General features: G+C 33.9%; 1 protein-coding gene across 1 annotated transcript in view; it reads left to right on the top strand.

The window, feature by feature from the left end:
- The window catches only part of NCAPD3 (non-SMC condensin II complex subunit D3), a gene marked incomplete in the record, with an annotated part of 2,635,837 nt that overhangs the window by 1,521,577 nt on the left and 1,098,953 nt on the right, over positions 1-15,307 (top strand). The window contains 1 exon segment of the mRNA XM_044081165.1: positions 12,791-13,029. Coding sequence (XP_043937100.1) covers positions 12,791-13,029 — 239 coding nt within the window.

Genomic DNA, 15,307 nt, shown 5'->3' with positions numbered 1-15,307 from the left:
TCTTGATTTTGCACTGTGTTAGATCATTGTGCAGTTGAGCAAGATGATGTACTGCCTGGTTTAGTGAGGTCTATGTGCAACGTGTACAACAATGTATAGCTTTTTTTTTTTTGTTGTTCTCTATTTCAAAAACTTTAATGCTCATATTGCACTGACACACTTAAAATATATTATGTAGCTGAAGTGAAGATGTTGCTACTTTAGTTTATTGTATGGGAACTTTTGGTAGGTAAGTTAGAGCTTTAGACCTAACTTACAAGGTCAGTTGGATGGATTTTAACTGTGCTGGGGAATCTGTTGCTCATTTTGTGTAGAATAGAGGGGGGATCACCGGGTATGGTTTACATTAGATGACAAGTCATGATATTCCAAAGATGCACATTATTATGGAAGTGATTATAGATATTCTAGGAAATTATTATAATAAAAAAATATCATCAATGTTTTTAAATGTAGCAACATTTGAGAATGGACAAACTCTGAAATGGTAAGAGGAAACTAGAAAATAAACTGGTGGGACAGAGTCTTTAAGGGTGAGAAGAAAGATGGAGTATTGCTGATTTGAAAATTCAAGTTCAGCAAACAAAATTACAGGACCTGGAAACACTGTAAATGCTGAGAGTAAACATCATATTTAAAAGTTCTGCAAAGCTTTTGCATCAATATGTTTGATCAGTGTGTGCATACAAAGAAAAAACAACATTCGATTAAATAATAGTCAAATCAAAAAGATGTGATATAGCTCCCAGTCACAATTCCCAATGAATCTACTTCAATTCTTAAAAACACAATGCATATATATATATATATATATATATATATATATATAAAATGTGTGTTTGTGTGTGTGTGTGTGTATATATATATATATATATATATGTGTGTATATTCACACACACACACACATATATACATGCACACAATATATACATGCACACATTCATATGTACAATTAAAGCAACGCTCTAATAGATGCATGTAATAAAACTCATTCTACAACAAATGTACCTATATAATATACATTCTGTAAAAAATCAACAATATAGTATCAAAAAGTATTCTTCAAGCACATTTGTTTCTTTTTGAAGATAGTATTAATGCCAGGCTCAGAATCAGCTTGTAGACGAATAATCCACTTGTACACCTCCAGTTTATTATTCAGATCACCACCCCATATAGTTTTATTTAGAACATTACCCTGTAACAAAAGTCATGGTCCACTCCATGTTTAGATATATGCCTAGCTAGGGCGTTATTGGTAATATTCCTATGCATCTCACAGCGATGTTCAGTGATCTGCTCCTTAAGTCTGAGTACATTTTCCTTTGTAAATGCAGAGCATTTTCACACGGGTGGCTTAGGGTTGCCACCTTTTCAAATGCCCAAAGTGAGACAATTGTGGTACAAATTTCAGATTTTGCGGGCCAAAACATACCCACGGCCAGTACAAGGGACAGAACTTGACTTTTTTGCCTAAATAAAAGCTTATTCTTGTAGCATTTTAGTTACTTATTCTGCTTTTTTATAACGTTTAGATGTTTCAGGTACAGAATAACTGTTTTCTGCAACTATTACATAAAATATAGGAAATAATTTTGCCCTAATGTCTCAGGACATTTTCCATTTTTTTTTGCAGGACACAAATGCCCAAAGAGGGACTGTCCCTCGCAAAGTGGGACACGTGGTAATCTAAGATGGCTAGATATACACTATTAGCTATATTACAGGTTGCAGAACATCTAAAGATACAACTTCTCTCCATTCTTGGATGTAAAAATTCATTATTAGTCAGTCCATACCTACAGCAAATGCAATTATAGCAAGGGAATATCCCAAATCTGTTAATTAACCCCTTACTAGCATTACAGTATACCTGTTTTATTTTGTTGCTGTTCTACTTTCTCGAGATTGTTGGACCTGCTTTGGGCACAGTTGAGCTGTTTCTTAGGAAAATTCTGGGATAACAAAGCCTAGTTTGAAAAGGAACATTGATGCCAGCTTGCAGGTTGTGAGCTATTCGCTGCATGAGATTTTGGCTCTGTGTACAAATCCTTTACTTGTACAGTCAACTAGTTATATGTTTGGAATCTGCCAATAGCATGCCAATAGCTTTAAATCCCGAATTGATACTCTGAAAAAGAAGGTACAAACCTTTAAGAGGCTTTTAGCTTCATGGCATATCTAGACTTTGGAATTGTTCTTGAGGACTGAGAATAGTGAAAATACCGGGTTTTGTAAAAACATACCCTGAGCTCCTGAAGAGATGGCAGGAGCTCAACTTAAAACTCAATGCTTGACTACATGGCACTAATGAATATTTTTTTTGTTAAAACTGAAACAGAACTACAGGGAAAAAAATGTGAAACTGGAAGGCAAGATTGTTGGCATGCCTTCTTTTGCTGATTTCATAAAGACCTACAATTTAATGCTTGAATGAATAATGAAATATGAACATCAACTAGAGCTTATAAAGAAATGGAAGCTCCAGAGGTATTTGAATGACTTCAAATCCAGGAATATCTTTTCATGGCCGAGAGAACAAGGAAAGAGTGGGGATGGCAGTATTCACAGAAAGGTTCCGTGTATGCTCTGGATTCGTTCTCATAATCAGAAGTGGCAACATCTATTGAGATTAATAAGCTGCCAGAAAGTCTGCTAGGAAAGTTGAACCTAGCATTTTGGCACAGAAAATTAACCCTGTTCTGTTTAGTAGCGCTATTTCATCTCCTAACAATGTGGGGGTTACATATGCACTAGTAGGTGAAACCTCGAATACTGCTGAGGATTTTCAGCAAGCCGTACTCCCTCTACATCCAACCCTACCAGAGATGGTTGAGACATGCAAGAGAGATTCTTTGAGGGGCAGACTGCAAAGAGGAGGTGGAAGAAGAAAATGGAAGTACAACAGGCCCCATACTCGGAGGTGTTCAAGTTATCAGGTTCTTTAAACGATTTTGTGGTTGTAAACCTGTCTTAACTTGGTATTAACTGCTGCTGACATTTCATTGTTGCAAAGAGGGCTTCAAGTCATTCTGTTGAACACTGGCACTGTTGTTGAAGCACTGACTGACCTAAAAGTATTTGTAAGGAATCTTGGTTTAAAGCTTATATTTAAAGATTCCTCAAATTCTAATCCTCAGTTATGTAAGAAATACCTATTAGTTGTCCAGTTGTGACTGCCTTCCACAGTATATGTAAACAGGAGTTATGTAATGTACATCAACAGATGGAGAAAGGGAAGTACTATAATTAAAAGCTTGAAGAGCACAAAGCCCTGGAAAACTTGCAGTGCAATAATGATATTGTTATAAAACATGCAGATAAGGATGGTGTAACAATGAATGAAGTAGATTATATGTTTTTTATGAGTTTTTGACGGATGAAACCACCTTTAGAAAAATCAGTGCCTATGAAACATCAGAGTTTATTTATAAGGTTAATGTGTGTATATTTGAACTTCAATTATCAAATGATATATTTGTTGATTTATTCAGTTTTTTCAATGTCCCTTGTCCTCTGATACCTGTACTTTATGGATTGCCCAAAATACACAAATGTTTAGACCCCTCCCCCATGAGACCGATTGTATCTGGAGGTGGGTGGATAACTGAATCAGTATCTCTATACTTGCAATCTGTTCTAAGTAAATATCTTTTTGAAGTTAAAAGTTCTATAAAAGATATGGGTGACTTATTATCAAAGCTGTATGAATAGTATGATACAAAGATTGTTATATTCACTTTTGCTACTTTGGATATTAATTCCCTGTTCACAGTAATTCCAAATGACTACAGTGTAGATGCTGTTTGAGATTTTCTCTGTGAACATAGTATACTTGGAAGGAAACTAGAAACGATTTGTGAATTATTGGAAGTGGTCTTGACAAATAATGTTAATTTTTGACCAATGTATCGATCACCAGTTAGCTAGTATAGCAATGGCTGCGTCCATTGAAAACACCTCTGCCAACATCACTTTGAGTCAATGGGAGGAAGAGTTTGTTTACAAAAATCCATCTGTATATAAATCTAAGTTAGTCTTTTATAAACATTTTCTGGGAAGACGATCAGTCAGTGTTGGTTAATTTTGTTGACTGCTTAGATATGACTAGTTTTTTGAAGTTTGTTGAATTTTTCAAAATAAGAGATTTACTTCCTTGATGTGAGGCTTGAGCAAGTAAAGAATGTCATTACAATGTGTATTTTTAAGAAAAAAGTCTAGGCCAAGAGATATACACACAGGAAGAGCATGCATGCTGCTCATATATTTAAGTGTACTGTTAAAAGTCAACTGTTGAAGGTCAGTCTGCTCAACAGTACTGAAGAAAAGTGCCTTGAACAGATGAGCAATATGCTGCAGGAGTTCAAGGAGAGAGGTTATGATGACCGTCTCCTGAATGAACTTTTGGGAAAGTTATGCAGGGAAGACTGGGATTAGCTAGATGATATTTTAGAGAAAGTGACACATTTGCAATAAGATCCTAAATAGAGAACAGGGTTATTTGTTATATTACTACTTATACCAGGAGAACTAATGAAGTTAAGAAAGTTGTATCTAGGAAATGGGGTGTTCTGGAAGCAATGCCAGAACTCAAAACAAATTATTGGGAGCAAACCTAACTTTAAGTACAGGAATTGTTCCAATCTTAAAAAAAAAAAGCCTTTGCTATAAAGATATGAATTGTAATGTTAGCAAGGGGTTAATAGATTTGGGACATTCCCTTTCTATAATTCCTTTTGCTGTAGGTATGTCTTGGCTAATAATGAATTTTTGCATCCAACAATGGAGAGAAGGTACAGTATGTCTTTAAATGTTCTGCAACCTGTAATACAGCTATCGTTTATCTAGCCAACTGTGTAAAATGCTCACATTTTACATAGGAAAATGTACTGAGACTCAAGGATCAGATCACTGAACATCACTCCGAGATACTTAATAATATTAGCACTAATGCCCCTAGCTAGGCATATATCTGAACATGGAGTGGATCATGACTTTTGTTATAGGGTAGTTAAATGTTCTAAATAAAATTAAACGGGAGTGGTGATCTGAATATTAAAGTGGAAGTCTGCGAGTATGAGTGGATTATTTATCAACAAGCTGATTCTGAACCTGAATATTGCTGTTAGCATTAAGCCTGTCTTAAACAAATGTTTGAAGAATACTTTTTGATACTATATTAAGTTGATTTTTTTTAGAGAATGTATATTATATAGATTCATTTGTTGTAGAATGAGTTTTGTTATATGATGGAGTGTTTTAATTGTGTGTGTGTGTGTGTGTGTGTGTGTGTGTGTGTGTGTGTGTGTGTGTGTGTGTGTGTGTGTGTGTATATATATATATATATGTATGTATATGTATGTATATATATATATGTATATATATGTATATATATGTATATATATATAAATTGTTTATTCTCAGCATTTATAGCGTTTCCAGGATGTGTAGTTTTCTTTGCTGCAGTTTCATATTGGTCTACTGATTTGGTTCACCATTGTAGTGATCTGCTTTTTGTGTTGAAATTTAAAGTGAACATGTTTAATTGCCACAAAAACTTGTGCCTTTATAATTTTCTTTAAAGGGAGTTGACTGGGTGAGCATAGAAGTACTTTTATCTGTTGAAATTATGTTGCACAATCAGAGCTTTTCACTCTTTTTTTTAATTTCTCCAAGTCTTTTGGGTTTCTAATACCATGGCAGGAATGGACCCCATTCCTACATCAAAGTACGATTAAAGTTCATGAAATTACTGTTGTTTCACTCTTTGATGTCAGCCAATGTAAATACAGAGATGTAGGTGTAAGGAGGGGTGTGTCTGTATATGTGTGTGCAACTGGGTATATAGACACGTGTTTGTATACCCATAAAGTAGTCATTGCACTTCACATTTGGATAATTAACAAAAATACAGGTATGTGTTATAGGGGATCTACTTCACAATGCCGAAATTTCAGACAACCATATGACCGACATCCGAAACCTCGACATTGTAAGTAGACCATACAAAAGGAAAATAAAATTTCCTTCCAACTGCTAGCGGGGGGGGGGGGGCTATGCCCCCCACCCGTAACTTTAATGTACCAACTCCGAGATTGCACTACAGTGCAGGAATGGAAATCTTTCCATTCCGCCCTATGGTGAGATGCCGGTTTCGCATTGTCTGCATTCCGAATGTCGATCATATGGTGTCGGCCATATGGTTGTCTGCATTCTGGAGCATCTGCAATGTCAGGTAGACCCGTTATAGGATATAAAATAAGAGTTTACTTCTAAGTTTTCTCTTATTTGATTGATGAAATTTTGAGATAACGTGCTTTGTAGGTAGGATTTGAAGATTTTCTCAAAGATCTGAATTGGGAATTTAAAAATAATTAGATAATTTAGAAAACTGAGGATTGTTGTATTGCTTATAGACCTCTGAGTGTCATGTACTTTCACCAAAAGGTCACGGGGAAAAAAAGATGGAGAACATCAGACTGACAATCTGATACCCAGGGTGTTTTTGCTTTCAGGATAATAGAAGCATGGTTAGTAGGAAAATATAAAAGTTATACATATTAGTTGGTAATATGTTTGGGCTTATATGTAGGAATATGTATGTTTGCTTGTATTTATGTTGTTTTATACCTATGTATATGCATGTATGTGTTAGGCTGTGTATATATATATATATATATATATATATATATATATATATATATGTTTATGGATAAATATGTATATATATCTGTTTGTATACATACATAGAGAGAGGGAGGGGAATACAAGTGATGCTATGAAATGATTAAAAGACTGGTCCACTCACAGTAAGAATGTAAAATATATGCATTCAAGAGAAGATGTAAGAGAAAGAAAAGATATAAACCTGTGTTATCAACGTAGACATTAGGTTACATAAGCTGGAAAAGAAGCAATTACAGCTATCTTCCACAAATGAAAACAAACTGCATAGTGAAGAAGAAAGCGGAAAAAATAGGGACTTTTGAAAATGGTATATATGATAAGTTACTTTTATTATAATAAGTAATGAGATGTTCAATGATCTATAGAATGGACCCTGAACGGGTATAACTTAAGTAATTTATGGACATGCCTGATGTATCTTGATATATGAACAGGCAGTTATAAATACAATATTTGAATGGAATACAGACAAATTTTGTCAAAAGGAAAAGAGGAAAAAAGGAAGAAATAAAAGGAGGGAAATAAAAAAGTGAGTCGATAATGTATTCTATATAGTAAATTCTATTTTATTTTCTGTCAGACTTGGGATATTAAAATAATTTATGTAAAATAATTTAAGCTAAGTTGATAACGTTATATTGCTAAATTTTGATTATTTGCAGACATAATTAATACTTTGTCAAGCCATTATATACTAATTTCAGTAGATTAGGGTACGATTTGAATTGATAGAAAAGTTGAAGTTTAGATAATATATCCATAGGTTTCATTGGTTAGAAGCTTATTATCTATAGATTATAGGGCTGTAAGTGTGTTTTGGTTACATACTAGAATGATATTATGAATACTTTGTAAATGTATTAAGTTTGGAAGGAAAGATTCAACATATAATAGGAAGATTTATTAATGTGATATGGTTTCATTCAGTATAGATAATTTTACTAGTGTCTTTCAATTTATTCAAGGCATCAAAATCCAGAAATTAAAATATGAATAATTTAAAATTAACTATTAATTTACATGGCTTAAATAGTGGCAATAAAACAAGGCACTGTGAAAAATATTTAAAATTTAATAAAGCTGTTATAAAGCTACAGGAAGCGTAATGGAGAAGGAATTACATCTGCAGAATAGCTCAGGCTATGAAATTCTTTTTTCTTCCTGTTTTGATAAAAAAGGAGGCAAGGCTGTTTTGTGGTGGAAAACACAAGTTGTACCAAAGAGCTTCAATACATTTAAAGCCAGCAAATGTATGAATGTCGGCTGTAATTATTCAGTGTAATAGAATATATACATTGGCTAACTGTTGAGTATAAATTTGCCCAGGGATTAACTTGAAGTTTTATAAAGTATTTGGAAGGGTAGTCTTGTTATGGATGGCGATTTTAATTGTATCACAGGGAGAAAAATATTAGAATTTTAAGGTGTTATATAAGTGGGTAATCAATATAAAAGATGTAGTTTTATGTACATAAAACAATTTCCTTTTTTGTTTTCATTATTCATATGCACATGAAATACAGTCTCACACACACATATATATATATATATATATATATATATATATATATATATATATATATATATATATATATATGGATATTAGTAATAAAATGATTTTGAAACTATACCTTGTCCATTATCTGATCATAATGCAGTATATGTAGATATAAAAATGGAACCTAGAAAATTTCCGTTAGTAAGATCCCTGCATGTATGATAAAAGAATTTAGAACAAAAACACCTTTTAATAATAGCAAAGAAGTTAGTCATTCTATTGGACACTTTAAAAATTCCTCTTGGAGAAAAACATGGGAGTATGGTCTTATAATAAATTTAAAAAATGGGCAAATAATTGCTATACAAAAAGAAATTCATAAAGCTGAAATAGAACATAAAAATAAGGGAAAATATAAAGAAGTGATAAAATTATTAACTTCAGAGTATCAAAATGTTCTGTATCATAAAGTTGAAATAGTTGTAGAAAAAGTCAAGATACACAACTATGCAATGTCACAAAAAACTACATATGTTTGCTAATAGAAGCAAATTAGTATAATAAATCCAGTGACAAAAATGCAATTCATATAGGAGAAATAGTTTTAGTTTTTAAAGAATTTTTTGAGAATATAGTGTTAATACTCATTTAAATATTCATTTAGTATATTATTTATATAAGAATGTTACCATGTAGTTAAAAGAACGGAGGAAATATTGAAAAAGATCTTTAAATGAGATTAAAGAGATAATGAAAAGTAAGACTGGAAAAGTTTCAGAATTAGATGGATTAACTGCAGATATGTATAAGCTATTACCAAATAAAATGACTTAATTGTTGACGTTTTTGAACTAATACAGAACTGTAAAATAATCTCTCCTTCATGGAAGTTTACCCTAATTTCTCCAATTATTAAGCAAGAAAAAGATAGTTAACGTTTGCCATTTCATTGTTAAATGTTGAAGTGTTGACTGTAAAATGTTTGCAATAGTATCTAATATATTGAGAGAAATTGTAGACATGCTTATAAGTAAAGATCAAACTGATTTTATTACAAACAGACTAACATTTGATAATGAGTAATCACGGCAATAGATCTAGCTAACAATTTGGAAAAAAGAAAGTAGCTTTTATTAGTTTCGATACTGAAAAAGCATTTGATTCTGTTGGTTGGAATTTTTTTTTCAGAACATTAACATAATATAGATTTCTAGAAAGTTTTGTAGATTTAATTAAAAAATCTTTATGTAGGCTGTAGAGCATTTCTGAAAACAGGCTCCTTTATTTCACAGGAAATTAAACTTTTTAAAGGTACAAGGCAAGTCTGTTATCCTCACTGTTATTTGCCTTAATAGAACCATTTGCTAATAGTATTACATATAACAGAAATATAGTTGGTATTGAGCTTAACAAAGATTTTCAATCTAAAATAGTTATTTGATGATGAGATCTTATCAGTTGGCGATATCAACAAGTAAATCCCTAAAATTAATAAGGAATTAAATTAAATTAATTTCTTCAAGGCATATTAATCATAATAAATCTGACATTATTTAAATTAATGAAACTGTAGATGAAAATATTAGCATAATTTTGATTGAGATTAAAAAATATTAAATACTAAAGCAATAACCAACGACGTGGTGTGGTATATTGGATATCCCAACGGTTAGTATGGTTTAATCATGAGGGCGAAGCTCAAGTGAATAAACAAAGGCAACCATGGGTAAATCTTCAATATACCACAACCACGGAGTTTGTTATTGCAATTATACAATGACATTATTTAAGAAAAAAATACTTACTTTTCTTAAATAATGTCTTTGTATAACAGCGGATTACTGCTCTTCTGCCGGTTGTGGTATACTGCTTCTTTGTTTTGATGTACAGCGCATGCATATGGGACTTGCATTCCCATGCATACCCAGTACATCAATGCTTTGAAACGGAAGCAACGGAGAAAAGAAGTCTCAGTTGCTCCGTTTTCTCTTTTTTTTAATTGTAAAAAAAAAAAAAAAAAGGTTTTAGGGCACTTTATGCCAACGGAAAAAAGTCTGGTCGACCGGACCTTTTTTCCGTTGGTATATTGTGTGATTTACAGTGGGCATGCTGATTGGGCTGGGCCAATCAGCGTGCGCATTTTCGAATAGTAATAGGGAGTTATTGTATAATTGCAAATAAATATTTAATCAGACATTAATTCTAACAATCACTATTTATATATATTGGCAAATTATAAATCCATCCACCTACTTTTAGCAAATGATTTCATAGAATTAGCCATTATTGTATGTAATAATGAAAAAGAAATAGTCTGAATGTGGTATTATATAACCTTGTTGGGACTGATTGGAGATGCTAATAGGCAAGTATAATGAAAACTAATTTTGAAGTCTGTTTTTTGATAATTTGAAAAATGTCTGTTATGTTCATACTAGGCTAGCTGCCTTTGTGGGCCATTCTAAGCCCAGCCATTTTGCCCTTCAAAGATGAGAATCAAACTCTGTACCTTGTGACTGTAAGATAAACACCTTAACTATTATACCAACCTCCAACGCACATCTGATGAAATATTCTTTCACTTTTTTACAATTAGTATAAGTATAAAATGTTATTCTATATACTTGTTTCCAACTTCCTCCTTTTTATCTATGAATTGTAAAATATGTTAAAATTAAACAGTTATTTTAAAAAGTTACATTTCTCTTGCTACCACCTTCCTTTACAATTTACAGCCATCCTTTGGATTTTTCTTTTGAAAAGAGGGTAAGGTTTCATTGAGCTATCCCTTGTGGCATTCAAGTTTGGTCCTGCTGATTCATTACCAAAGCTGAGTGAAGTTAATTTACTCATGGTTCTTCCCAAGATGGACAGTCATCTTTTAAGATGTCTTCTTTGCCCCCCAGGAAAGAATATCTTGAAGTTTATAGGATACATCAAGTGGAGGTGTATCTGAGCTGCTTTAGAGACTCGCAGGAATTTCTCTCTCTTGCCTGGTCTATTTAGCGTAGTCGTTCTCAACAAGTACTCCAGTATCATCAGCTGTTAGCTGCTTCCCTTTATGCAACAGTCTTGACAGTAACAACTTATTAATTTATTGTCTCTGAAGTTTAACCTAGATAAGTCTACATTTCCTTTCACAGAACTGGCAGTGAAAGTCCTGTGCACCACTGTCAGAAGGGTCTCCTGAGGAACTCTAGTGTCTGCATTTAATAGTCTCTTTGTAAATTTTACACAGATGGAATCTTCAGATTTCACTCCTGGCTTTATCCTCTTGCAGTGCCTGTCATTCTGCTGTCCTGTTTTTTCCATAGCTGTTTCTTTTTTCATTTTTATTATAGCATTGGATTGAGAATTTATGGTTTCCTCTGTCCGCTCGATTTTCTTACTATTTTAGTTGACTTTCTTCAAGGTACTCTTGAGTGTGTTTGATGATATCATCGGAGTTATATCATATGATGTTCTGGTGTCAGGGATAGCTGGCATGTGGTTTGATTCTTTTGTAGTTTTTCTGTCTTCTTGTATCAGTTACCTTTCATTAATGTTCTCCTCATCTTCAGAAGCTTTCATCTAATAGTGATTACTATGACTTATCACCCAAGGAAAGTAAGTTTATAGTGAAATGACTGACTTTTTGACTTTTTAGACATTCTCACTCCATAGTGAAATTACTGACTTTTAACTTTTGTAGTCATTCTTATTCCATATATTGCAAACATTTTGTCAGATATTCAGTAATTTACATGAATGTACATTAAATAATATGCATTCATAATTACACATACATTTGCTAATTAGAATATATTCATATGAAAGTAGGGGCAACTCTTACACTAATAAAGGTACTTTATGCATTATTAGACTTATTAGTGAGCTTGTCAAATAGATAATAAATCATCTAATTTGTGCTTGGATATTCATATTAATGGAGGTGAGGGAAGGAACTAGGTTAGACAGAAAATGTTACCATTGCACCTGAGAGGTGGGGTGTAAAGCAGGTTTATAGATGGATATAGCTGTGTGTGTGTATGTGTGTATATATATATATATATATATATATATATATATATATATATATATATATATATATATATATATTATATAATATATATTTGCGAGCAGTGTCGCAAACTATGTATATGGCTGGAAAACGCTGGTAAACTCTTCAGATAATTGGTGAGTTATGTTACTGGATACTTTTTGTAATGAATTGCATTATCTTTATTTTGATACATTGTATTATTTCTCTTGTATGCTGCAACTAATAGGGGTACTAAAAGTAGCATTTAGAACCATATTTAAAGCTGAGCTGCTCATCAGATGATTTGATACCTTGTAGAAAAAGTGAAGTTTTCTGACTTGATCAGAATACTTGATGGACTGTAGCAACCATCAATCTTAATAAGTCTTATTTTAAAATGTCATGATCGCTATTCTGATTTGTACTTTTTTGTTCTTAATCTGTTAAAAGGCCAAAAGTAGCCACTGTGGTCTGGCATATATAGATTTTTGGGAGTTATCTTAAAATGTCTTGCATATACTAAAACCAAAGCTACAGTTTTTATTTAGTATAACCTCACAATGTTGACATTTATTTTGGGACAGGTAAACTTTGTCTGCAACATGATGCCTTGGCAAAGAAGTGTATTGCTGCTTTGGCTAGGGAGCTAGAGGTTTGTGAGGATGTTGCCATTCGTAACAATGTGATCATAGTGATGTGTGACCTCTGCATACGTTATACAACCATGGTAGATCGTTACATTCCTAACATTGCTGTGTGCCTCAAAGACCCAGAGCCCTTCATTCGGAAACAGACCCTCATCATGCTCACTAACCTTCTGCAGGTAAGTGATGTTACTAACACTAATTACAGATTAATACTCTGCTGCATTCTGCTGATGTTGTCATTTCGGACATTTAGCTCACTCTGAAATACTGCTGTAGCAGGCATTTGCTTTTCACTGCTGGCATCAGTTCTGCTTCTGTAGATGAGAATATTGTGTTTCATTGACTGCTGATTTCTACCATCCGCTTTTCCACTGTGATTTCATCATTCTTCAGCTTTGGACTGTGAAACATTTATTTTGGAACGTATACAACATAAGTTAACATCAGATGGGTCTATATCATAACATCGAAGTTGCAAAACCTCGAATGTTATGATATCAAACCCAAAACTTCAAAGACTGAGAACCGCAAAGCCGCGGAACATCGAATTCTTTCCCAGGGAAAGAATTTGGTGGGGCGTTTCCGTGGCTTCGCCATTTCCTCCACTGTGGTGCGATCTCGGAGTTGGTATATTTAAGTAGGCACAGCCCCCACACTGGGGTGTGTGGTGGTGGGGGTGAAGCCCCCATATTAGACATAGTTAGTAGTGTTTGTGTGTTTTGTGCTGGAACAGCGATTTTTTTTTTCCCCAGGGAAAAAAAAACGCTGTTCTCAGCTTTCAGAATTTTCAGTTTTTGCGGTTATAAGTTCGATGTTAGTGTTCAATGTTGCATTTCGATAATGTGATATAAACCCCATCAGGTTGCTTTTTATCCCTTGTGATTGCCCCTTCTCCTTTGGCTCATCTCTTATGTTCAATGACCACCCCATGCACTAATGTTGTAAGCCCTTGCTTAACACATGTATTTAATGTCCTTAAGTATGTTCTAGTACCATGGTTTGCCTAGTTGCTTGTTAGTGCTGCATTTGCAGTGAACCTGGAAATATACTTGACAGATGTTAATTTTGCTGACATTTTCTCCAGGTGATTGTGCTGCAGCAATCAGTCACATCTGTAGAACTTCTGTTTGTATAAGTGCTGATATCTAGTGTGACCAAACTAGTGCCAACACTGTAGTTAATTCCCTAGAACTCAAACTGTTTTGTGGAGGCTGACCTTCTGCTGTATTCCTTTGTCCAGCAATGACTGACTGTATTCTACTGAGCTGTTTACAGTTTACTCTTTTACACTCACATGAGCCTGCAGGAAAATGGAGAGCTGGGGGAGATGCAGCTTTTAGTAACTGGACTCTGGTGGTTATTCTCTTGGACAATCTCTCCTCATGTCAGATTCTAAGTGATTTATGATGGGCAAGGAGCTTGCACTGCTTTTTCATGAACAACTTCAGGATTCTTCCCAGTTAGTGTTCTGTCTTCATGTAGTCTATTTTCTTTCAGACTGTCGAAGTTTCTTCTTTGCTGACATCCAGACAGTGTACTCAGACTCACTGTATTGATTCATACACACACATCTGCTTTAGTTTTCCTCTTCTAGAACTACCCCCAATTTTAAATAGGCTCATATCCCTTACCATCTTACGCATACAGCTTTTTAATCTTCCTTACCTTTGCTCATCTCCTGCATCCCACCATCAATAATCATCATATTATCGTATTATTATCATCATATTAATATGCTGCCGTGGAGCTTGGTGGAGATAACAGTCACCATTATTTTACACTTGCTAAATAGTGCTTTTGCTATTTAGAGTAAAATTAAAACATTTTTTTTAAAAAGGTGCGATTGTGTGTGTGTCAGAGTTAGCAGTGGATGCAACTCCTTTAGAATTAAGAGGTACGCATACCTCACAATCTCTTAGCACAAGAAGTCCAATTAAACTTAAAATAATGGGGGGGGGGGTAAAGTCTCAAAATTGGGGACAGATTTTAAATATTGCTCTTATAAAATTAGAAAGTTGCTATGATGACAGGATTTATAAAAATATGCATTTTCTGCAAGATATGAAATCCATATCTGTCATCTCAGAGATACCTCTAATTTTGACTCGTTTTAGCTCTGCCTCCCTTAATCCCTCCTAAAACTGGTGACCTTTGGAGAAAAGGTGGTGAATTACACATAGCAGAAAATGACAGAAAAATGTATATTAATTAACATTCTCTTATTCTGTCAGTGTCTCAAGTGGAGGGTGATATTTTGTGTCCCTTTTTACTTCTAGATTTGTTCCTCATTAGTCGAGAGCTATGAAAGTCTGAAACTGACTTGTCTGAGGCGCAAATAACCTAGACATTTTCCCATACCTTGGCAAGCCCACCCAAACAGTACCCTAAAAACTGGACTCTAAGCATTTATCTTTCGCTTTCGTGTTGGTACACGAATAAACAAGTCTTCGTGGA

Source organism: Protopterus annectens, chromosome 8.part0 (genome assembly GCF_019279795.1).
Source record: "Protopterus annectens isolate FY-2018-M chromosome 8.part0, PAN1.0, whole genome shotgun sequence".
Lineage (NCBI taxonomy): Eukaryota > Metazoa > Chordata > Ceratodontiformes > Protopteridae > Protopterus > Protopterus annectens.
Note: the sequence above shows the minus strand (reverse complement) of the source record. Positions and strands in the feature narration are given on the sequence as shown.